General features: G+C 32.7%; 1 protein-coding gene across 2 annotated transcripts; it reads right to left on the bottom strand.

Annotated features, from left to right (window-relative positions):
- Nucleotides 1–561: 561 nt before the first annotated feature.
- Nucleotides 562–24,778, bottom strand: LOC142323117 (chromatin accessibility complex protein 1-like). 2 transcript variants are annotated; one of them, XM_075362325.1, is made up of 4 exons: nucleotides 24,442–24,778; nucleotides 22,951–23,071; nucleotides 18,197–18,279; nucleotides 562–5,335 (listed from the first exon to the last, which is right to left on the bottom strand). In XM_075362325.1, exons 1-4 carry the CDS (start codon nucleotides 24,577–24,579, stop codon nucleotides 5,252–5,254), a joined length of 426 nt encoding a protein of 141 aa, XP_075218440.1. In that variant the 5' UTR covers nucleotides 24,580–24,778; the 3' UTR covers nucleotides 562–5,251. The 2 variants fall into 2 exon arrangements, with proteins under 2 accessions (XP_075218440.1, XP_075218441.1); XM_075362326.1 differs by lacking the exon at nucleotides 18,197–18,279 and having other exon boundaries at nucleotides 24,442–24,747.
- Between the last annotated feature and the right edge of the window lie 47 nt (nucleotides 24,779–24,825).

Genomic DNA, 24,825 nt, shown 5'->3' on the forward strand with positions numbered 1-24,825 from the left:
AAGGAAGTTGTGTCTTGGTTTTCAAGTCATATGTGGAAGCAATACAAATATTGAAGGATAAATTTGAGAATGGAGTAACTATCTGCTGAAGACATTTCATGTGTTGGAAATCAAAAATGAATTCATTTTTGATGACCCAAAATCAAAAATACTCTAAATATTTTTGTAGAGTGCAGCTCCTGATAGTGGTGAAATACAGAAAAAATGAAAAAAAAAAAATTATAATGCCTTTTAAATATTACGGTGTGACAGGAGGATGTTGAAAATTAGGCGAGTCAATATAAGGATGAAACAGAGGTTTAAGACCTCTAGATGAGGAGAGAAGTTTATGGTAAATCTTATAAAAATAAATTTGACTGGTAGGTAAAACAGTAAAGTTTAGCTAATTTAGTGTAGAAAGTGAACACTGCAGACTCTAAAGGAAGACAAAAATTGGAATAAACAAAAAATATAACTAAGGATAGGACACAGCAATTATATTCAAATTAAATGATTAGGACGGAACAGAAATGCAGATAAGGACCTAACCAGTCAGGTGGCTAGGAAAAACTGATACAAATATACAAAAATTTTTTTAATATATCAAAACTTAACAAATAAAGTCAGAACACTGTATATAAAAAGAATACATCACTGCAAAATAAATAAATTCTATGATACGCTAAAATTTGAAAAATAGATTATCTATTTTTCAAATACATGAAAAATATTTTACAAGAAATTTTTAATTTTATACAGGTAAAAATTTATATTATATAAGAAAATAAAACTTATTAATAGAAATAAAAGTAGAGTACTGGAAAGCTCAATAAATTATTGTTCTACAATGTCATAGTTTGTAATTATATATATATATATAAAATATGGACAAATACAATAACAAAGTATTGATTTTACTAATATATAAATAACTATACTCATTTGTTTTTATAAGACTAGTGTAACTATCTACAAGACTAGAATAATTGCATTGAATTAATGAATATGTTACATGATTTATGCTTCAATATTCTTTAGAAATTTACAAAATTTGCTAAAATAAAGAAACTGAAGTGACTTTTCACAAAACATGAGAAGGTACATTAAAAGAGCAGTATATGGTCGCAGTAAAATAAGAAAATATAATATAATTTAAAAAAATAAAATCAATTAATGCTTGCCTTAAAAAGTCACACTCAAGATACAGGAGAAAAATTCTTTACAAATAAACAATTTCAGCACGGTTATGAATTTATGATCATTGAAACTGTTAATGAATCAACAAAAGATTCAACACAATCTCATTGGATATCAGTGTAGCATACATTTCAGCAGTAATTCCATAAGTACCTACCAGAGGCCAGTGTCTAATTTGATGTACCATGTTAGATTTTTTGTGCAGTATAAATGTAAAATATAAAAAGGAAATCTCATATTAAAAACAGCCAACATGTTAACATTAAAGACACCATCAAGTTTTACATGTTGCCACTGAATGTAAAGGTACTTTTTTATAAAATAAAAACAATAAATTAACCAAGTAACAATTTTCATTTTAAATTCCTGATGTATCAATGGATTATTATTCCCAAATATGAATTTTGAAGAATAAAATAGTGATAAATTAATTGTGCTTTAACAATTTTTCTGTAATTCTCCAATACAAAATTTTTACAGAACCAATCAACCATGCTAAGCAAATAATTTCCGCATTAATAAATTTGCGCTCGCCTTTTAAACAGATAAATAAAAAATCTCTACAAATTAATAACATGAAAAAATATATTTACTATACAACCATAAATTTAATGTGTACAAATAAATATAACTACCACAGAATGCTTGTGTGATTTACAAATTTAAGATAACCTGTTCAAAACAAAAACCCTCAACTCAAAATGTCAATAAATATTAGTTACATTAAGATATAAATAAACAAAAATAATTTAAAAAAATATAAATAACAGAAATGAAGAGAGAGGAACTTCACAAAAAAAAGTACTCATTTGTTATCATACCACCACTTTTTTGTCAAAAAAAAAAAACATTACAATGTATTAAGCAAAAATATCTTTGTTAGTGAGCCATACGAGTATAGGTTATATTAGTTTAGATTATGTTGACTCCATGCACTGATGAATCGTACATATATCAACATAATATATGTTCTCTAACCTTGTCTAATTAATGTTAAATATGCATATTATATACAACTTATTAATAACAACCTTATTGTTATACTGCCACTTTTTTTGGTGACAAATGAGTAAAAAATATGTTTTTCAAATAATATTATAATAATTATACGATACAAATGCAAACCTTAGATTTGGAAAACTTGTTAGTATGTTGTTTGAATTGTTATCGGTGAGACGTAATAGATAGTTACACACTGAGACTTCAGTTATACACAATGCAGACATAAAAATATGGGATTTACCAAATACTGAAGAAAATACGATTTCAGTTTTACAAGATAAAGGTCTTTTGCCAATATTCCGTAAATGTCAAAAAGCACAATATGACTTTCAATTTTAAACATCAACGTTTTCGCTGCATTAAAAAAGAAATTGTAGAAAGGATATATATTTATGTAAAGATAATTGGTTCGAAGGAAGTCTGTTACTATTTGTAAAAATTGTTAGATTTATAATATTGTTGGTGCTATGAATTGACAAGGGTAAAATGGTGTGAACATGAGTAGAAATGAGACAAAACGCTACAATTAACTGGAATAATTATATGAAAGAAGTTTGTGTTCATGCTTTTCAAAATAGAGATGTGTCAAAAATTGGAGGATGAGGAATGATAGTAGAAATCGATAAACGCTTATTTACAAAAAGGAAAAACAATGCTGGCAGAGTATTACTGCAGTAGTGCCTTTTTGGTGGCATCTGTCATGAGACAAAGGAGTGTTTTATAGAAATAGTGCCAGATTGATCTGCTGTAACACTGTTGAATGTCATTAAAAGAATTAAAGATGATATTAATATTATTCTGACAGCTGTAGAGCATATCAAACTTCCACTCTAGAAAAAGAAGGCTTTCATCATGCAAAAGTAAATCACAAATTTAATTTTGTAGATCCAGAGACAGGAGTCCACACTCCAGATATTAAAAGATTGTGAGGTTCTTGCAAATAAAGGAGTAAAAAACATTGTGGTACTGCTCATCATCATTTGGAGAGTTATTTAACTGAATTTGTGTGGCATAAAAACAATGGAAGAGGTGAAAATATCTTTTAATTCTATTCTCAATAACATTTGCTTAATACATCCCTCTAAAAGTGTGATGTATTGTGTTTATATTATGGTGTTTATGAATTTATATAGTATTTAAGAGGTGTTTACTAGTGTTTTTAAATTTTTATTTTCATTAAAAAATGTACTTTTTCCACCTTAAATAAACATTATTATTCATTTTCTCATGAAATCTGAAGTTGCATAAAAAATGGTGGTGCGAAAAAAAAAAACATTTATTGATAAATAAATAAACTTGAACATGATTGTTAAATATTACTAAAGAATGGAATGTGTCATGGAATAATATTAACAAGCAGTGTTAATATTAAATAATTATTTTGCTACTAAAAACAAACACTGGTTAAAATTTTATACTTGCAGACTTCAAATTAGGAAGATCTTTACTTCTCATATGATAAATTGAAACTTGATAATTTTGATACAGTAGATATTGTGAAATTGATACAATGGAAGGCAGTGCGCAGAGCAAATGAAAAAAGAAGATTCTGAAGAAAACACAATCTTTGAGGCAAGCTTTTTTCATGTTCTACATCACAACTAAGAAATTAATGTAATCCAATAACAAAAAAAAATCAGAAAATTTAGCAGTTTTATATCTGAATTGAATGGCAGCACATACCAGCAACTTCTTTAAATTTAAGTAAATAGAATTAATGATAATTATATGGAAAAATAATATTCAATAACAAAGGTAACATTAATCTAGAAAAAAATTCTCATAAAATTAATTTTAAAAACCAAGAAAAAGAATCTAATTTTATAACAGAGAAAGCAAAAAATTTATTTATTTTTTAATTTAAAGCGGACCCATATCAATCAGAGCACAATTATTATAATTATATGAAAGTGTACTTTTGTATTTAATTCAAAACTTATGAAATTATCTCCAAAGAATTTAAAAAAAAAACTGTTAATTTGAACTACTGTACACAGGTTATGTGCGAGTAAAAGCTGAATTTCCTTTTGATTTCAGTGATGATTATTTAAAAATGAGTAAAAAAAAAATATTTTGTGGGCTGATTATTCTAGCTGAAAGTTTAAAACAATAACTGCTAGAAAAAAGTGAAAAGGTTTGTTACAACAACAAAACTAACATTCCATCAGAGCTGCTTTCGATGAAGACAAATCTTTACAATTCTTATGAAGGATCCTACAGGAAAAATGTATAGTAGAACACTGATTATATAAAGTTGTGGGATTAAAAGCTATTCATTTAATTTCCAGATAATAGATTAAAATTTTTTTACATTAAAAAAAAAATATATATAAACATATAACTTATTTACTTTAAAAATGTACTATAGATTACATTACTGTTTGGTATTCATTAAGTACATTTAGTGGGAGCCACTTTTTTCATATCATAACACATGAAAATGTTAAAAAAATGTTGTTCTAGTCAATTTAAAACCAATTAATAAAATATAATTCAAACCTTTACTATTAGTAGCAATAGCAGTCTTTATTGACATTTCATCATCAAACAAAGAATTACAAAATTTTATTTAATAATCATTTTAATGAGTTTTTAATATTTTTATGAATTATAATCTGAAGAAGGTGAATCCAATGAAAAACATTTGTTTGATATTATACCACATGGTTGTTACTTAAAGTAAAAAACATTTATTTATAACTAGTTAAAAATAGCAAAAGAGTAATAATACATAATATAAAGATTTACTAATTAATGAAGAAATATCTGTATAAATATTTGATCCATTTATTTTGTAATTTATTATTAACATTAGTTTTAACGGGTGTTTCTGTAATCAATGCTATACCGTAATTTAAAAACGAAGAAACTGAAACTCCTTCAGATAATAATACAACATAATCATTAATTGATTTTCGCTGCTTAATTATTTTTATATAATTTAAACTAATGAGTGTTACAAATAATATGTTTGAAATCTCATAGTTTATCGAAAACTTCACTCTAGATCAGTTCCGAGGCACACTCCATCTTTGAAAGTACTCTGCAATAGCTTCCTGACTATCTTCCCATTCTACCCTGTTTGCTGCTCTTTCTGTCTGAGCCCTTTGTCGTCTTGCTTGGGCCTCTCTGAATGTAATCTTCTGAGGTATACATTCTGGGAAAAAGCAAAACATATTATTAATCGGTGAAATATAAATAATATCAAAAATAAATAACTACATACATACTGAATAAAATCTTAACCTGAAGATGAGGAAATTTATAAATCTTCTTGGGCCTTAGAACTTTAGCTATAATTTAAAATATGGACAACTTTTATTTAAGAATTCTACTCTTATAAATTCTATTCTTTATTAAACCTTTAATTTAATTCTCAGTTCTATTAAATTTTGTAGTTTGTTATCTTTAAAGCAATCCCACATGACTATTATTTTTCTTCTGAAAGCTACTTGCTTCAGCTATTTTGAAATTACTCTTGGCTAACAATTTTTGGAGTTCTAAAATCATTAAATTAATTATTTCAAAATCAAAAATAACAATAGTATCAAATTAAATTTAATAGTTAAATTGAATTTTTATGCCATAATAAGATTCACTACATAATTTTTTTTTTTAAATACTTAATATATAAAGTAAAACAATGTAACTGTAACAAATATTGGTACTTAAGTACAATTTATATTGCCTAACACATCAGCAAAAAAATTTCCAGTTTATTTTAAATAAGTAAGTAAAGATCTTAAAGGATTGCTTTTCAGAATTTTTAAATGAAAAAAATGAGTCAAGATATGGCTCATTTTAAAAGCTTTCTGAAAAAAGCACTCAATGTAAAACTATTATTCTTTTTATTTTCACATTTCAAAATGGCAGTCTATAATGCAAAATTTACAGCTATTATTTTGAGCCCAATTACTTGCAAATAAAAACAGTTTTATGTAATGTAATTTAAATTAAGGTTGTAAGAGTTATTGAAAAAAAAAGAAAAACTCTTTAAATGGGAATTTTGGTAAACTTAGCTTATACCTCGCTTCACAGCTTGCAAGACCAATAAAAAAAATTGATGATTACTTTTTTTTCTATTACCATCAGTTCTCAAATGGAATGCCAAAGTCTATTTTTTACAGTGGATATAGTTTTTATTAGGCAGATGGCAGAAAAATCATACGAATATATGATTTATTCCCATACGAGGGTTGCTATTTATATTTCTGGTCTAATAATGAAAAAACAAATATTTATGATCAAAACTGGTTTTATTGTTTTTCAAAATATTCTACATGAAGAACAATACACTTTTGCATGCATTTGAACCAATTTTCGAAGCACTTTTTCCACTTCGATTGAGGTAACTCCAAAACATGCGTTTTGAATGCAACCGCTTCTTCAGGTGTCAAAAATCATTGACCACGTAATTTTTTTTTGATGTGCAGGAATAAAAAATGGTCACTGGGTGCCAAATCATCAGGGCTGTATGGCAGATGACCCATCAATTTGATATTTTGGCTGGTCAAAAATTCCTTTGTTTGAGCTGATGTGCGAGAGCTCGCATTGTCATGATGAAGAATGATTCACCTCTTCTTTGACTTTTTCTGAAGTCTTCTGGCAAACAAATGGTCATGTACCACTCAGAATTGACCATCCTACATTGCTCTAATGTCATGTGACCGGTAATGCCAAAAAAACAAGCAACCATTTGCTTCGATGTGCTTCTTCAGTGAACAACTTTTGTTGGATCTGGCTCGTCTTGGAAGATCCATACAGTCGATTGCTGTTATGTTTCGTGTTGCATATGCGTAGATCCACGATTAGTCACCTGCTTAGATGTTACACACAGCCTTTGATGCACCTTGAACGTATTTTTTTCAGCATTTCCTTGCACCAATCAACATGAGCCTTCTTTTGAGCGTTTGTCAGATTATGCGGGATACAACGCGAACAAATCCTTTTTATGGCCAAATGATCATGCAATATCTTATTGATGTTTTTCATACTAATGCCCAAAAATGCCTCAATCTCATGGTATGTCACACGACGACCTTGCTTTATCAGTTCACGCACAAAATCGATGTTTTCTGGCACAACAATCAATTTTGGACGACCTTCATGGAATTCATCCTGGAGCGAACATCGGCCATGATTGAATTCGTTATACCAGTTTTTTTAGTGCTGTAGGATAGTGCTTCATCGCCCTATAAAGAATTAAGTTCATTGATGCACTCTTGTCTTGATAATCCAAGTCGAAAGTTATGAAAAATAATCACATGAAAACATTCACGAGTTAATTCCATTTTTTGCCCGAGATGAATTTTTCAAGTTACTGTAAACAACACAAATCGCGCTCAAATGACAAAATGTTCTGAAGAAGGTTATGTTCAACAAAGTCAAGTTTCCAATGGAAACGTCAGATGGTGCCTGGCAACACTTACTGTTGCCAAGGCCATAAATATAAATAGCAACCCTGGTAATAGAATTTTCCTTTCTTTTTTTTTTCTTCTCAACTCCCCTGGGCCGGACCGACTTGTTGGTATTACGCCACCCAGGGGAGTGTCTTTTGACTCTAATGGGCCTCCCCACCTACCGGCTATACGTCCGGCATGGCAGGTCGGCCCACCGGTTCAGCTCTTTTGAGAGTTCCATATTTAGATTTGCCCGTTTCTGACACCACGCCATACCTGGTTTGTCGTGGCGTGGTGTCGGGTCTTTTCACTGATCTTCCTTTTCCAATATTCCTAACTTAGAGCCCCTGGAGCCCAGCGGCTCATCGGAACCGACACACCTCGGCATGTCGGCCCTCCCCGCTGAGGCTGTCCTCCCTACCCTAGTCTATACTAATATAGGCTTCTTTCATCAACATATTTCTGGGTTAGAATCCGCCTAACGTAACCTGCTACTGTGTTCCAGTTATATTCACTGCTGGTCATAAATTGCACTATATTGTCAGGTGTTAATCCATTGATGTTCTGATTAAATCTCAAGACGGCCCACCTGTCACACATGAAAAAGGTGTGCTCCGCATCGTCAAGTTGGTCACAATACATAAAGGTTGTTTTTCCCTTCTGCCTATTTTATTTAAATAATAATTAAATACACCGTATCCGCAGAAAAATTGTGTCAAGTAACGGTCCATTTCACCGTATCCTCTTCTTACCCACGGTGTAATCTCAGGGAGATGAGCCGCCTCGTCCATCAACAATTTTTCTTGCCACAAAGTATCGATTTCCTCTTTGGCCACTTGTTCTATTTTTCCCTTGTATTTCGCGATGAGATCGATCGGTGGCACCCCCGCAAGCACACAGAGTGCTTGGTAGGGCACCGTCCTATAAGCGGCCACCACGCCAAGTAGTATCCTCCTGTGTATTCTGAGAAGTTTCTCCTTGTTACGACCAATGTCAATCGCCTGATGCCATACCGGTACCGCATACATCAGTGAAGATATTATTGTTGATGCTAACAGTCTATTGGATGCCCTAGGGACGTTCTGCGTTGACATTATGATGTTGATACTCCACCATATTTTTGGCACTCTTACAGATGTTATCTATGTGTTCAGTGTATTTACCGTTCATCTGGAGGGTGACACCCAAATACCTCAGACTGCAAACCTCCTCAATGACAATGGGGTCTAGTACCCTTCTGCCTGTTATGTCAATACACAGACACTTTTCATATCACAAACTCAGACCCCTAGAGTCCATCCACTCATATATAATGCGGGTGGCCGCGTTCGCTCTTTCTTGCACCTGATCAACCGTTCTGCCCTCCACAAGGACTGCGAGATCGTCCGCATAAGCCAGCAATTCCACTCCATCAGGGAAACTTTTAAGCAGGAGGTCGTCTATGACAAGCAACCAAAGCAGCGGCCCCAGGACTAATCCTTGTGGCACCCCACAGTGCATCTCGAAATGTATCCTTCCCTCCTGGGCCTCGATGCAACATTTTCTATCGGAGAGATAATCCTCAATTTGTCTACGTAAATAAGGACTCAGCCCCTTTGAGGCCATCGCACTATTTATATGTCTCCGGCTAACCGATCCGAAGGCATTCCTTATATCGAGTGAGATTATCAACGTCTAGTACACCAAGTTCCTCTTTTGACCTCGTCGGCCAGTTCAAAATTCTACCAATGACCTGCACCGTGGACCGCCCTCGCCAAAAACCATATTGGTTTGCACTGATCCCGACTCCTTGTTCTAATTCCTGTATAATTCTGCTCGCTAGCATCTTCTCTACAAGTTTAGCCATGGTATTTAGCAGACTCAACGGCCTATAAGTGGCGTCTTCAGCCGTAGGTGCACCTTTCGGAAGGAAGACCACTCTGGCCTCCTTCCAACATGCAGGGAAAAACTTCCTCTCTAAACCATAGCTAGCGATCTCTAATAACTCCCAGGGAGTCTTCCTGATCAAACCCTTTATTATCGCTGCAGGGATCCTATCTGGCCCGGGGCTTTTCTTTAATGCCAGACTTTTGGCTGCCGGTTGTAATTCGTCTATGGTAAACCTTCTGCCCTCACAGGGTGTGGGTCCACTGTCTTCAGCCATCGTTCTGGGGAACAAATTCGCCACCTGTATCTCTGCGTTTGCCCTGTCCGGCACAGGCAATCGTCTTCCGAATCTCTTAGTCACTATGCGATAAGCTTGACCCCCATGGGTCAGTGTCTAGCTCTTTGCAGAGATCGCTCCAACATTCTCTTTTCTTCTTTTTAATGGCTTTATTCAGGGCCCTTCTGGTTTCAGTATACATTCTTGCTGCATGCTGATATTCCTCTCTACCGTTTCTAAGTAATCTCTGTTTCCTTCTCCTTAAGGACTGGAGTTCTTGTCTCAATTTACCAATCTCGGCTGTCCACCGATATACATTTCGTCTCCTTGCAGTATTATTTACCATCCTGTCTATCTCTTGCATAACTATATTCGATAAAGCTTCAGGGGTCTGTTGCTGCCTGTCCCTTAACCTATCAGCTGTCCTATTAACTATTACTTCTATTTGATCGGCTGTGAAATTCAGTGGACGGGGATACTTCACTCGCTTGAGATTTGCGACTATCAGGTCTAGTCTTCTTGCACGATGATCACTGGCATCTCATCAAGGAGGACCTTCCAATTGTATTGTTCTCCTCTCCATCTGTTATCCAGGATGGTCAGATCTAAGACCGACTGGTGGCCTCTGGCGACGTAGGTAGGGTTGCCATCGTTAACACAGCGATACCCAGTTATTTCCAACAGATCTGCCAGAATTTGTCCTCTCCTATTCGTGTAGCTACTACCAGCATTCACCATTTTACTATTGAAGTCTCCCAGCATGACCAATTTCTTCAGCGAATTAATTATTACACCCTGCAAGATGTCAATAAAGCAAGTGAATTCAGCTAAGTCTATATTTGGTGACACGTACACCCCCACTATCATGACAAGACTCGTTCTCCAGAGCAACAACACCCCTACCCCTGAACCTGAGCCTCCAGTGAATACTACTACTAGCAACCATTATGGCAACATCGCCCTCCGTATCAGTTATCCAACTAGATTTAGCAGCTTCGAGCTTTGTATCTGTTAGGCTCAGCAACTGCAAAAAGGTCTATCTCTTTCTCAGCTACTACTATTGCGACCAAATCATGTGCAAGAAGACTCCCGTTTACATTTGCAAATAATGTCTTATACATGCTGATCTTTCTTACATAGCCATGCCCCAGTCCTGTGATCTTTGCTACCGCAATCAAGACACCGCTTCGGCTCTTGGCAGTCTACAATCTTATGGCCTTGACCTCCACAATTGAAACAGAGTTCCAACCTATCCAGGCCCTTACAGTCTTGCCTCCTGTACCCGGTTCCCCAGCATCGATAGCACCTTTCCTCATCCTCGCATATGTAGGCTCTACAACTTATCCATCCTATCCTCAGCCTTTGTTCGACTAACTTACACGTGGCTCTGTAAGAGGTGACCGTGTTATTTCTAGTCTCGCCAAAACCCTTTCTTAAAATCTTCGTTAGGGCCAATCCTGTTGGCTATTGCGGCCATCACCTCCTGTTCAGCAATATCCATCTCCACATCCCTGATGTGTACTACCGCTCTCCTACTAGCTCTGCTCTTAAGATCCACATGCAGATCAGCCGCCTTGTCCCTGAGTAGAGTGGTAAAGTTCTCTGCATTCTTTACGCCCTCGATTCTAACGTGTAGCTCCTCATTGCGGCCTTTACGCAACGATATGACATTATTGGCCTCCTCGCTCCCTTCATCGACCTAAGGAGCTCAGCGTATGACTTGCCTTCGGCTTTCACAACAACAGTGTGGCTCTGATCTGCCGGCAGTGTGGCTTTCTTGATGGGTATTTGATTAGTGCCCACATGTCTTACACTATTGTCTCCTTGTATCATCAATATATATATTGATGTCCCCTTATTTCTTAGCAGATACGATAGGATCTTTTTCATATAGTTTCCGATGCTCCCCGCTGGCAAGACATAGGCAGCATCTGGTGCTTGTGTTACGACTCTCCTGGCCGCCTTCAAAAGTGTGGCGAGAGCCTCCCTCTCAGATACACCAGAGTTGTAGCATATTTTGTACTTGCTTCTCTTTTTCTCTGTTGTGTTGTCTCCAATAACCGAGACTTCGTCTTTTATAACGTCTCCTACAGCAAATCTAGGGCCTTGTTCTTGCTCTCCCGTCTTCTTTAGGTCTTTTAAACGGCATGTTATTTCCCTGTCGGGAGGGAGTTCTGTCACCAGACTAATCTTACTTCTCAGATTATTCGGCCATCTTCTTTGTAAGAGCCCTAACAGCTCTTCATCTTCTAGCTCCTTGCTAAGAATTTGTTCCATGTTGTCCTCCGTGGCTGGCAGGTTCGTTTGAGTGGCCTGTGTCACTTTATTTACAGAGGATGACTTGTCAACCAGTGCATTCAGGCCCTCAACTCCTGTTCATGAGTACTGATATATTTACCAAGGCCCGGCCCCATATGCTGTTTCAATGAAATTGTGACCATTCCCAGTTGATGAACCAGACTTCCCAAGGTGTCAGTGTGCTCCTCCTCCTCCTCTGAGGACCCTTGACGTGGTCTTTTCTTGCATTTAACATCTAATTTCTTGATGGGTACCATTCTCTGCTGGCTGCTACTTTGGGCAGCTGTTCCCTCTAAAGGGAGCGATCCTCTGCGCCTCATAATGTCACGGTTGGACTACGGGGAACTGCAGTCCAACCGTAGACCCCCTTCCCAAAATCAAAAATTTTGGGAGGGGGTCAGAGGGTAGGGAAGTTTTTGGAATGGCTTTATAACCGGGTATATTGGATATAGGACAAGTGGGTCAAAAGGTATTAGAGAAAGTTGAATTCCCTAGTAAACAGCTAGTCTGAGGGGTTTGAAAATTTTACTCTTAGAATAAGAATTATAAAAAAAATTTTCAAAGTCCTTGTTTACTATTAAAAACAGACTCGTACAGGCCTGTCTTATAACTTAGAATAATTTAGCTAAAATAGTCTCTATTCTAACCTCGAAAAAACTTGGAAAAAACTATTATACAGTAAAAATTTCTCACTTTAGTACACACTAGTAGTCTCTTCGTTAGTAATATACCTCACTATCACTCACTATGATAATAAAAATTTAGCAAGAAATAAGTATAAAAATAATGAACTCACTAATGAGAACAAAAAACTGAAAAAACTTGATAAGTCCACAACCAAATAACTAAAAAATTATAGTCCGTATTTCTTGCCCAGTCCACTTAAAATTCCAGTTCACCAGTCCAACACAAAAGCCAAAAAACCAATCCAAAACCACGATTGAAATTCCAAATCACACAGATTTAATGTAAACAAATGCCTAATATCAATAGTTATCCAGCTTAAATGTTAATAATTGATTTTCAGAAGAGAACACTTCACTTTCTATGCTCTATTTACTTGATACATTGTGTGTGTATTAAAAGTTTACTGCTGACGCACATTTGTATGCAGAACAATACCCAGAGTAAACTCAATACTCTAATTGAGTTAATGAAAGCCTTGCTATACAGTTGAGGGAAACAAACAATATTGTAGATAACTTTGTAATTATCAATTAATCGAAAGTAAATTTAATAAGCTTTCCCAATCATTTATAACTCTGGAACTGGGCTGTATGTTAAAATATCCAAATTAGAGGCAGTCCAACTGTTGGTTGATTGTCCCTTCCTCTATGCTACTCTTTACCTCAGTTCATCTTCCTTGAATAAATACCACAGGAACAGGGCAGCCACTTCTTTAATGGAGCTTGTACAGTTGTCTTTAGCAATGGGACTGTTTCCTATCCAATGTTCATGCAAAACTGATGTGGAGACTTGGATATCTATTGGATAACGCCAGGTCTCTTCTAAACTTTTACCAATCTATGGATAGATCTTGTAACTGAATAAAAACATTCATCAAAATTATTATTCCATTTGAAGAATATCAGCAAAGGCAATAACTGATGCTGTATCATGAAGGAGGCTGTTATGATTAAGCTGCCAAATATAATCTTACTTCACAGAAAAAGTACATTGATTATTTAAAGGAAATTAAATCCAATCAATATATAAAAATTGAGTTTATGTAGTTTAAACTTAATCAAATTTTTTTTTTTAACCTCCGGATCCACCGTTAGGCAGTCTTCAGAGGTTGAGGATGAATGATTTGTAGCATGTGTGAAAATGCCATGCCTGACCAGGATTCAAATCCGGGACCTTAATCAAAGGATTAACTAATTTTAAGTTTAATTACTTCATATTATCTTAAAAATAAATAAATCAATAATAATTAAATTGAGACAAATGCATTTAACTTTTATTATAAAAAATGTAATGCAAATGTGGTTTACATAATGGTAAAATATATAACTGGCATGAGGATTGAAACTTGCAGGAATTATATCAACCAGGCAAACCCAATCTAAATACTAATATTTTTCATATACGGCATAGTCACAAGTAACTAAATTTGTTAAATGGTATATAAATTCATTAAAAAAATATCTACCCAAAAGTGGGGTAAAGTAACAGAGGTCAGTAAAAGTTATATGAAGCAAGTCTCATTATTAATTTAGTTCAGTTTTGAACCTCAATTCAAAATTCTGCTTTGTTGGTTTCATATTCTGTTTCTAGTTTACAATAGGTTTTATGTTGTATTACCTAAATATACCACAATTCATGTAAATATTTCTTCTATTGTAACTTTATTGTTTACAGTTTGTTTATTTTTGTTGTACATATTTATAAACTTTTCTAGTAAAAGAACAAAAATCTGTTACATCAAGAGATTTACAAGGAAGAAAAACAAATAATAATATGTTTGGAATAAGTAACAAATGTGAAGAATATGTATGAAGCTGGTAAAAGTCTACAAGATGAATTGTAATTCATTACTGTGCTTCATTGCAAGTGAAAAATACTTTAAATGTATTAACAGACTTCAAAGCTAATTTTTTTTTAAAATTAATTTTCAGACTATTTTAATAATTATGTTCTACTGATTAATCTATAATTGCCATATTTTAGAAATCTGAAAATTGTGCAAATAACGTAACTCAGCTTGAAACATAATTCAGTACATCACCAAGTGAATTTAAGAAAATTTAAAAGGAAATTATATTAATCTGGCTATAGCAATGGATTTGATACTTTAGACAAAAATATTTAAATAAGAATATAAAGGGACCAAAAGGAATTTATAAATTGTCTACTAAATAACTTTATACAGTTCTATTTCAAATAATGTATTATACAACAAGCAAACAACCTAATTTTCATGACTCTAAACTATTCAAATTTCTATTTGAAAATAAATATACACAGTTACACCAGTCACATCTGATGTATGTATATCTAAACTTTTTGTTTCTCTCTTTTTTGCTTGTATCTACTGTATTTCTCCTTTGAAAATTACTAAAATATGTTTCAGAAGCTTAAAGCTCTGTTCTTCTGAAATACAGAGCAAAAAACAATTTCTGACTAGTACAGTATTCTGAAAAAAAATATGTTTAATTCACTGGTTTAGCTAATAAAGAAATAAATTAAATTCACTTACATTAAGGTAAAATTAACATTTTTTATTAATCAAACAAGAAATTGCATTATGTAATTGTTTGACAATTAAATCTTTTACTTGGGGAAAAAAATAGAAAAAAAGTACAATATCCTACAGATACTCCTGTAAAATAATGTCATTATTTAGGTTAGTTTACTATAAAGCAACATTTAATAAAGTACACCTCAGTCATTTGACTGGTTTGATGTAGCTCTACAAGATTCCCTATCCAGTGCTAGTCGTTTCATTTTGGTATAACCCCTACATCCCACATCCCTAACAATTTGTTTTACATATTCCGAAACATTGCCTGCCTGCACAATTTTTCCCTTCTACCTGTCACTCCAATATTAAAGCGACTATTCCAGGATGCCTTAATATGTGGCCTATAAGTCTATCTCTTCTTTTAACTATATTTTTCCAAATGCTTCTTTCTTCATCAATTTGCCACAACCCCTCTTCATTTGTTACTTTATCCACCCATCTAATTTTGAACATTTTCCTATAGCACCACATTTCAAAAGCTTCTAATCTTTTCTTCTCAGATACTCCGATTGTCCAAGTTTCACTTCCATATAATGCGACACTCCAAACATATACTTCCAAAAATCTTTTCCTGACATTTAAATTAATTTTGGATGTAAACAAATTATATTTCTTACTGAAGGCTCGTTTCGCTTGTGCTATTTGGCATTTTATATCGCTCCTGCTTCGTCCATCTTTAGTAATTCTACTTCCCAAATAACAAAATTCTTCTACCTCCATAATCTTTTCTCCTCCTATTTTCACATTCAGTGGTCCATCTTTGTTATTTCTACTACATTTCATTACTTTTGTTTTGTTCTTGTTTATTTTCATGCGATAGTTCTTGCGTAGGACTTCATCTATGCCGTTCATTGTTTCTTCTAAATCCTTTTTACTCTCGGCTAGAATTACTATATCATCAGCAAATCGTAGCATCTTTATCTTTTCACCTTGTACTGTTACTCCGAATTTAAATTGTTCTTTACCATCATTAACTGCTAGTTCTATGTAAAGATTAAAAAGTAACGGAGATAGGGAACATCCTTGTCAGACTCCCTTTCTTATTACGGCTTCTTTCTTATGTTCTTCAATTATTACTGTTGCTGTTAGGTTCCTGTACATGTTAGCAATTGTTCTTCTATCTCTGTATTTGACCCCTAATTTTTTTAAAATGCTGAACATTTTATTCCAGTCTACGTTATCGAATGCCTTTTCTAGGTCTATAAACGCCAAGTATGTTGTTTTGTTTTTCTTTAATCTTCCTACTACTATTAATCTGAGCGCTAAAATTGTTTCCCTTGTCCCTATGCTTCTGAAACTAAATTGGTCTTCTAACACTTCTTGTACTCTCCTCTTGATTCTTATGTACAGAATTCTAGTTAAGATTTTTGATGCATAGCTAGTTAAGCTAATTGGTTTGTATTCTTCACATTTATCTGCTCCTGCTTTCTTTGGTATCATGACTATAACACTTTTTTTTAAGTCTGATGGAACTTCCCCTTTTTTGTAAATATTACACACCAGTTTGTATAATCTATCTATCGCTTTCTCACCTGCACTCTATTTTGTATAAACTGATACATCACTAACTATTTGTATGTGGTGTTTGGTAATGTTTTATTTTTGAGCTCAAATACAATCTTCAACTTTTTATAGAAAACAAACAGTAATTACATAAAATTAAAATACATGATATTTTTCTTGTTTTGAAAACCTAAATGCAAATATATCACGACAGTTTAATAAAATAATAATTTATTTTCCACACTAAAAATACACTTTTTAAGACAAACAATACAATATCATTTATAATATATAACAGAGTTACGAGTTAGATACAGCTTATAAATTATATAAATACTTCTGTTGACCAACAATAGTTTATACCTGCAAGTTCTAATTGAACTACAACAGGCTCACAAGAGTAACTACAGTTTTCTAATTTAAAACTGTGATGCAATAATTAATGATGAAATAATAGTTTTTGTGATTTAACAATAGTTTAGAAAATTACACACTCCTTGAGAACAAGGGCCCTGTTTTAAGAGTTACCATCAATTTATGACTAAAACATTGAAAAATACAGTGATAAACATAATTTTTGCTTCCTAACATGTGATACATGATTTTAATCTGTTTTTTATGCTGAAAATGAATATGAACTCGGAATATTTCTGTTACCGATCATTTTTTTTTAAATTTAAATTCTAATTAAAGGATTTTTTTTTCATTTTTCAACCTATAGTTAGAGCATTTTAAGCTCGTATATTGTATTTTGTTAGCTCATTTTTTATTGTTAAATATGTTAAGATAATTTGTAATACTTTGTTTAGTATTGTTTATAAATAAACAATACTAAACAAAGAATTACATCATATCATAGTCATATATTATGACATCATATCACAGTCACATATTATGACATCATATCTAATACTGAAGCGTGAGCCTTCATGGACAAGATTAGTGTCTACACAGATCAAAACATGTAGCTGAAAACACAGCTGTGTTGTTTGTATTAAGCACTGGATTTAGGAATGAATTAATTCTGTTCAGTCTTAGGTTTGTTAACAGTGTAGTGTCATAATGCCTTGAAATTGTGTAAATGATGTGGATCCCTTTTGTTACATATGTGGTGAGTTTACAGTAAAATCAAATATAAAAAACATTATACCTTAAATTAAAAAAGCTATTGTTTGTACTTTCAGTGTAAAATTGGTGATCAGGATAAGACGTAGGCTCCTCATATAGTATGCACTAATTGTTCTGTATATTTAAGAGGATGGCTGAAAGGTACACAGAAGCCTTTCCATTTGGTGTACCTATGGTTTGGCGTGAATCAAAGGATCATGTAACCGATTGTTACTTTTCTTTAACAAGTATGCCTGGAATTTCTAAAAAAATCTAAATATACTGTAAAATATCCTTCATTGCCATCTGCAATCAGGTCTGTACCTCACAGTGCAGTGAAATTATTCTAATTCCTGGGCCACCTGTGAATGTATGTTTCGAAAGCAGCAATGAGGAATCAGGCAGTACTGAAACAGACCACAGTGATTTTAATTTTTAATTATCTTCCAATAAGTCACATCTTATATCACAAGGTGAATGAATTAAATGACTTGGTTAGGTATTTAAATTTATCAAAAAATCATGCTGAACTGTTAGGTCAAGACTGCAAGGTTGAAATTTACTTCAGAAAAATAATAAAAATTTTGGGCTTTTGAAGCCGACAAGAAGAACTCTCCTCTCAGTATTTTATTGATGAAAATAATTTGGTTTATTGCACAAATGTTGATGAGCATATGCTGCACTTAGGAGAAGTTCATAAACCTGAGGACTGGCTCCGTTTCATAGATTTGTTCAAGTATAATTTAAAAGTGGTTCTATTACACAAAGGTAACAAATGTCCTTCAATAGCAGTTGTTTATGTTATTAATTTGAAAGAAACGTATGGTGTGATGAAAGATATTCTTGAAAAAATAAATTATAAAATACATAGCTGGAACATATATGTGGTGATTTGAAAGTTTTAGCTATTTTGTTAGGCATGCAGTTAGGGTACATTAAGTACATGTATTTTCTTTGCGAATGGGACAGCTGTGCTAGGGATAAACATTATGTTATCAAAATTTTGGGCTTTCAAAACTGACAAAAAGAACTTTCTCAGAACTTTATTGAAGGAAATAATTTCATTTATTGCACAAATATTGATGAGCTTATGTTGCACTTCGGACAAGTTCATAAACCTGAGGACTGGCGCCTTTTCATAGATTCATTCAAGTATAGTTTAAAAGTGGTTCTACTACACAATGGTAACAAATATCCTTCGATACTAGTCGCTTATGGTATTAATTTGAAAGAGACGCAAGATGTGATGAAAGATGTTCTTAAAAAAATAAATTATAAAAATATAGCTGGAACGTTTCAAAACATGTGGCGTTTTGAAAGTTATAGCTATTTTGTTAGGCATGCAGTTAGCCTATACTACGTGCATGTGTTTTCTTTGCGAATGAGACAGCCGAGCTAGGGATAACATTATCTTACCAAAGAGTGGAAGAAACAAAGACAACTTAACTCCAAATGGGAAAAATATTATTCATGAGCCCTTAATTGAATACAAAAAAATATTTTTACCCCCCTCTCCATATCAAGCTAGGACTAATGAAAAATTTTGTAAAAGCAATAAAGAAGGATAGTTTGGATTTTTGTAAAAATTTCCGAATGTAGGTGAAGGAAAAATTAAAGAAAGAATATTAGAGGTCCTCAAATAAGAGAGTTCTTCAAAGATGATGCATTTAACTCAATGTTAAATAATGTAGAAAGTGCAGCTTGGGCTTCATTTAAAGACGTTTGTAAAGATTTATTTTGGCAAACAAAAATCCACAATTACCTTGATATTGTTAATCAAGTTCTTACTTCATTCAGAGCTATGGGATATAATATGTCTTTGAAAATACATTTCCTACACTCGCATCTGGATTTTTACCCGAACAACCTCGGAGACGTAAGTGACAAACACGATGAATGTTTCCACCAAGAAATTTCAGTGATTGAAAGCCGCTATAAAGAGAAATGGAATACTAACATGCTAGCCGATTACTGTTGGTCATTAATTCGGGATGTGCCTGAGACTATTAATAAAAGAAAGCATCAGCAAAAACATTCTAACACAGGTATGGCCATGTAAAATTATAAATTTTACAGATTTAACTATATTTTCCCTTAACTTTTTTTGTAGCGTAATTTATTTAAAACTAAGGGTGATAGAAAAATTGTATTTACAGATCTGTAATGTATGCAAAAAAGCAATTCAAGAAATGGTATTACACTTAGAGAAACACTAAAAAAATCTTTTTTGTCTATCAGTGATATTAAAGATACATAAATGAGCACAGAAGTAGCTGAGTAGAAATTTAACAATTACTATAAATGATAGAAATATTAAAGAGGGAAAATCATTCAGTTTGTCATTAGAAGTCAAAAGATGATTCACAAAAGCCATAAGTTTTATCCTTCCCTAGGATAACTTGTCAATTTTAGTCACAACTGAATCAAAAAAGAAGTCAACATTTTGAATGAGCCAGGCACTCAAGAGAAATTCTAAACGAATTTAAACGTAGACTATCTTTCACACAATTTGGCAAAAAATTATAAACCTTGGTGCCATAAAAGTGAAAAATCTATGAAAACACTCCTGGAGTCTAGGAAGTGCAAAATTACCCTTGCTTCGCATACATATATGAGTCTATATTTAAGAGCCTTATCTCCACTCCTAAGAAAGAAAATTTTAAGTACCTTAAACAAGTATAAATGCCTCAGAGTATGTTCCAGTTCCAAAAAACAGGAATGAATGTGTCCTAGCAGATATTCTACATATTATACATAGAAGATGTTTCTAGTCTGTCACTATAGGTCAGATTTTATTAAAATACACACCATTCCAACACTCAATTTCATAACTTAAAACAAGATTCAACCAAAGGCAAGTAAAGCATTTTTAGAACACCAACTGGGCAGAAATACTGAAGATAACTCTTTCTCACGTAACATAACATTTCATTCTTTACACTAAGAACTTGTTTTTCCCATGAAAGATTGGAATCAATAGTTACCCCTAGCTACTTCATATTATTGACTTGATCAATATTATCACAACTACATTCAGTTATTCTAGAAGAATTGAGATTGATATCTAACATGCGAGTCGCTAGTTTTCTCACTCTTTAACTGGAAGGTTATGTATTTGGTTATATCTTATACTCAGTTCAACCGTTCATGAGATGTGTGAATTGAAACCCAACCACCAAAGAACACTGGTATCCACGATCTAGTATTCAAATCCGTGTAAAAATAACTGACTTTACAAGGACTTAGAACGCTGGTACTCTTGACTTCCAAATCAGCTGATCTGGAAAGACGCGTTCACCACTAGACCGGCTCAGTGGGTTTATGTATTTGGATTTAGATACATTTTAACGTAATTCCATTTTTGGTTAACCACAATAAGTCCTCTTCGATAATTTCAAAACTCAGTCAAAGCTTTTTTCTATATAAAAAAGAGCAGTATCATCTGCATATGAGGTCAAATAACCTTGAAATTTGCCAGAACAGAAGTTAATATAAATTAGAAACAGAATTGGGCCCAAAACTGACTCTTGAGGGACACCGAATTCTAATACTCCCTTGTTACTGAGCGTATTTTTAATTTTAACCTTTTGAGTTCTTCCCTTTAAGTAGAATTCACACCAGTTAAAGGCTAAAGAGCTCTTATACCCACTTGCTCCATCTTATTTAATAATATATTATGATCGACGATATCAAAGGCCTTCTGGATATCCAGAAAAAGGGTGCCGACTTTAGAATCTTCATTGATGCAGTTTACCAATGAGAAAACTTTAAGTAAGGCATATTTTCAGTGCTTAAATTTTTTGAAAGCCAAATTGATTAACATAGAAAAAATTATTTTTATTAAGAAAGTTAACTGGTCTTGACTTTACTACAGTTTCCAGAATCTTTGAAAATTGTAAAAGCAGGGCTATGGGTCTAAACTTCCCGACATAATTACCATCTCCTTTTTTATAAATAACTACCCCACTGCTTCTTTAAGTTTATCTGGAAATTTACCCGACTGCAGACTTAAATAGCATAAAAACGCAAAAATATGAGAAATATGCTCAAACACAAATTTTAGGGCATGCGAAGAAATCTCATCAAAACCAGATGACATTTTGGTTTTCATAGACTTTATAATATTTTCAATCTTGAGATAATGTGTACTCTAGGAAAATAATGGCTCCTACTTCGGTTGAGGTAAAAATATTATTATATAAATATTTATTCTGAACTGTAATATTCTCAAGAGGTGTTTTTAGTTTCTTTGCAATTTCTAAAAAACAGCTATTAAAAATATCCAAAACCTTTTGAACCTCACTAACTATCTGGCTATTTATCTCGGCTTTAATTCCATCTATTTTATATTTTTATTCTTTTTCCTATTAACTGATGAATTAGTTTCCATAGTTCCCTAGTATTACCAGGGTTATTATTAAAGAAGTTTCTAAAATATAATTCTTTAGCATTCCTTACATCATAGATAAGGTCTATTCCTGTAGCTACTGTAATATCTTTTTAAATCTAAATTATATAGTTGATTTTTAACTTTCTTAAACATTAGATTTTTTTTTTTAATTCTATTTAATAAATTATCCAATACCCAGGCTTTAATTTTGATGATATTTTTAGTTTTTGTTTTAAACTCTTTGCTTTTTCAGATCATACTTTTAAAACTTCATAAAATAGCTCAAAAGTTCTGTCTACATCAATATTAATTAAAATATTAAAGCTCTTTAATGTCAATATTTTTAAACTTAACAATACTAAAAGCTATAAACATAAAAAATATAGCTTTGCAATTATTCAGAATATTTTCAAATACGCTAATAAATAAATTTGATCTTTTTCATAATATTGGAATGGGTGAAAGCCAAATACAGGCAATAAGAAGAAAGTATTATCAGAATATGGAACTAGATCATGGATGTTCTGTGAGCTGGTCTGGATCTGTTTAGGACTGCCTACATTGAAAGGGTTAATCTGTATTTATTCCATGTAAATTTCTGTTTGTGCATTACTTTTAATATAATTTTTACACAACTGAGTCAACTTTAATAAATATTACAGAAAGTTAAAAATATAATAATACAAACCATGTAGAAAAGATAATTTTCGTGATGACTGCACAAATTCGGCTACATCCTTGTACTCAATTTTTTTTCGGGATGAATTATTTTTTATCACTTCTTTGGCAAGGTATTTAACAAATAGTTCCTGAAACATTAAAGTGGACATATTTATGTCGAACAATAGGTAAAATCATACACTCGCACAGTTACTTTAAATACAAGGTGATCAGTTTAAAAAAGGGATGTTCTATTCTCATGAATATTTTTTCTTCATTGTTAAACAAGATAAATGTTCAAAGTTTATAGGAAATTTCATAAGTGGAAGTTATACATGGGAATGTTAAACTGGAGTTCACATGATTTAAGTCATGGTGTTTAATTATGAAGTTCTATGCAGTGCATTATCAACAAGATGTGTTTATCGGTTGAAAAAAAAGTAATCAAATGATTATTTATTTACTTTAACAACTTTTTGTATTCGTCGTTTAAATGCATTTATTGAAGAGGTATCAATAAAAGCAACTGTTGAGACTGTAGACTTCATAAAGGATTGTTTACAAATAACATTATGAAAAGGACAGCTTTCATTGATGACTACCATAACAACTCAGGTTCAAGAGAAAATTACTACAAAACAACATAAATCTCTTAGGAAATAAAAAATTAACTGAAAGTTTATATGATTTGGCTTCTTAAACTGGTTACTGGTTTATGTTAAACAAAAGAATTACTCATTGTTAAAATTTGACTGGCACAAAAACACAGAATAAATTAAAATTAATGAAAATAACACTGAATATAAACTGTTAAAAAATGGACTATAAAACTGTATCGTACTGTATAGAGTATCACAATAACACAGACTGAAATACTTTTTTTCACTGAACTTAACAGTGGTGTGAAGCATTACAAATGATGTTATCGTTATTAAACATCAATAAGAAAGGTTCAACAAAATTTTTAACTGTTTAACATCGCCATGCCATAGCGCAAGACAAGTGACAGCTTACACACATTATACGAATAGAACAATATTTGTACTTGCACATGGAAATGATTCAGCCTAAGCAATTGTAATGTAACTCATACATGCTAAATATATATTTATATACATTCATTACATTATGATTAAAAATTACATCCATAAACAATAACACAGATTCAGTTTTATTTAGGACATTTATACAAGCCACTTCTTACTCCATACCTAATCTTCTCCATTTTTTCATTAATATAATTCTAATATGCATGACCTTTTCCATAGAAAATACTAAATAACACACACTTTAATGACAGTACAGTGCTAGCTTTAATCGCACATCAGCTAAGGGGGGGGGGGGGGGGTCATTTGCAGTTCTAAAATGCAACCAATTATTTAAATACAGCAATAACAAGCAGAAACTTCATTATGAAGAATTAATTGCACAAGTACACAAAAATTTATATTTAGAAATTAATCATCCAATCTTAAACAAAAAATTTATCAGATTCATATCAACAATAAGTACAACTTACCGTCGCTTTCGCCGTCAAGTAGACTGAATCCTTGGTGACATTTTCTACTCCAGGCGAACTTTTCATAATAATCTTCGTTCTGGAAAGTGGAAGCTGAGTATCTTTAGTTTTCACATCTGGGATTTCGGAAGTAGCCATGAAGAATGAAAATACTGTTACTGAGTTCACACAGCAAACCAATCACCGGTTACACCGCCCAATAATAATTTAGCAGACGGCCCAATTTCTATCAACAAAACGCCTCTGAACCGTTACGAAAATACAGCCGCCATGTTGGTAGTTAGTGGGGTTTAAGTTCTAAGTTCAATTTGACCAACATAAAAATTTACAAAACTACATCGTATATAATAAAAGCAGATTTGTCCGTTTTTACGTCTTTATTAT

This window comes from Lycorma delicatula, chromosome 4 (assembly GCF_047948215.1).
Source record: "Lycorma delicatula isolate Av1 chromosome 4, ASM4794821v1, whole genome shotgun sequence".
Classification (NCBI taxonomy): domain Eukaryota; kingdom Metazoa; phylum Arthropoda; class Insecta; order Hemiptera; family Fulgoridae; genus Lycorma; species Lycorma delicatula.

Bases quoted from the DNA above. Each gene is read 5' to 3' on its own strand.
- LOC142323117 (XM_075362325.1), bottom strand. From the start codon at position 24,579: ATGGCTACTTCCGAAATCCCAGATGTGAAAACTAAAGATACTCAGCTT. The intron at 23,072-24,441 runs GTAAGTTGTACT...TTAATGTTTCAG, and splicing joins ACTTGACGGCGAAAGCGACG to GAACTATTTGTTAAATACCT. The intron at 5,336-18,196 runs GTACAGACCTGA...GCTTTTTCCCAG, and splicing joins TAATTTCACTGCACTGTGAG to AATGTATACCTCAGAAGATT.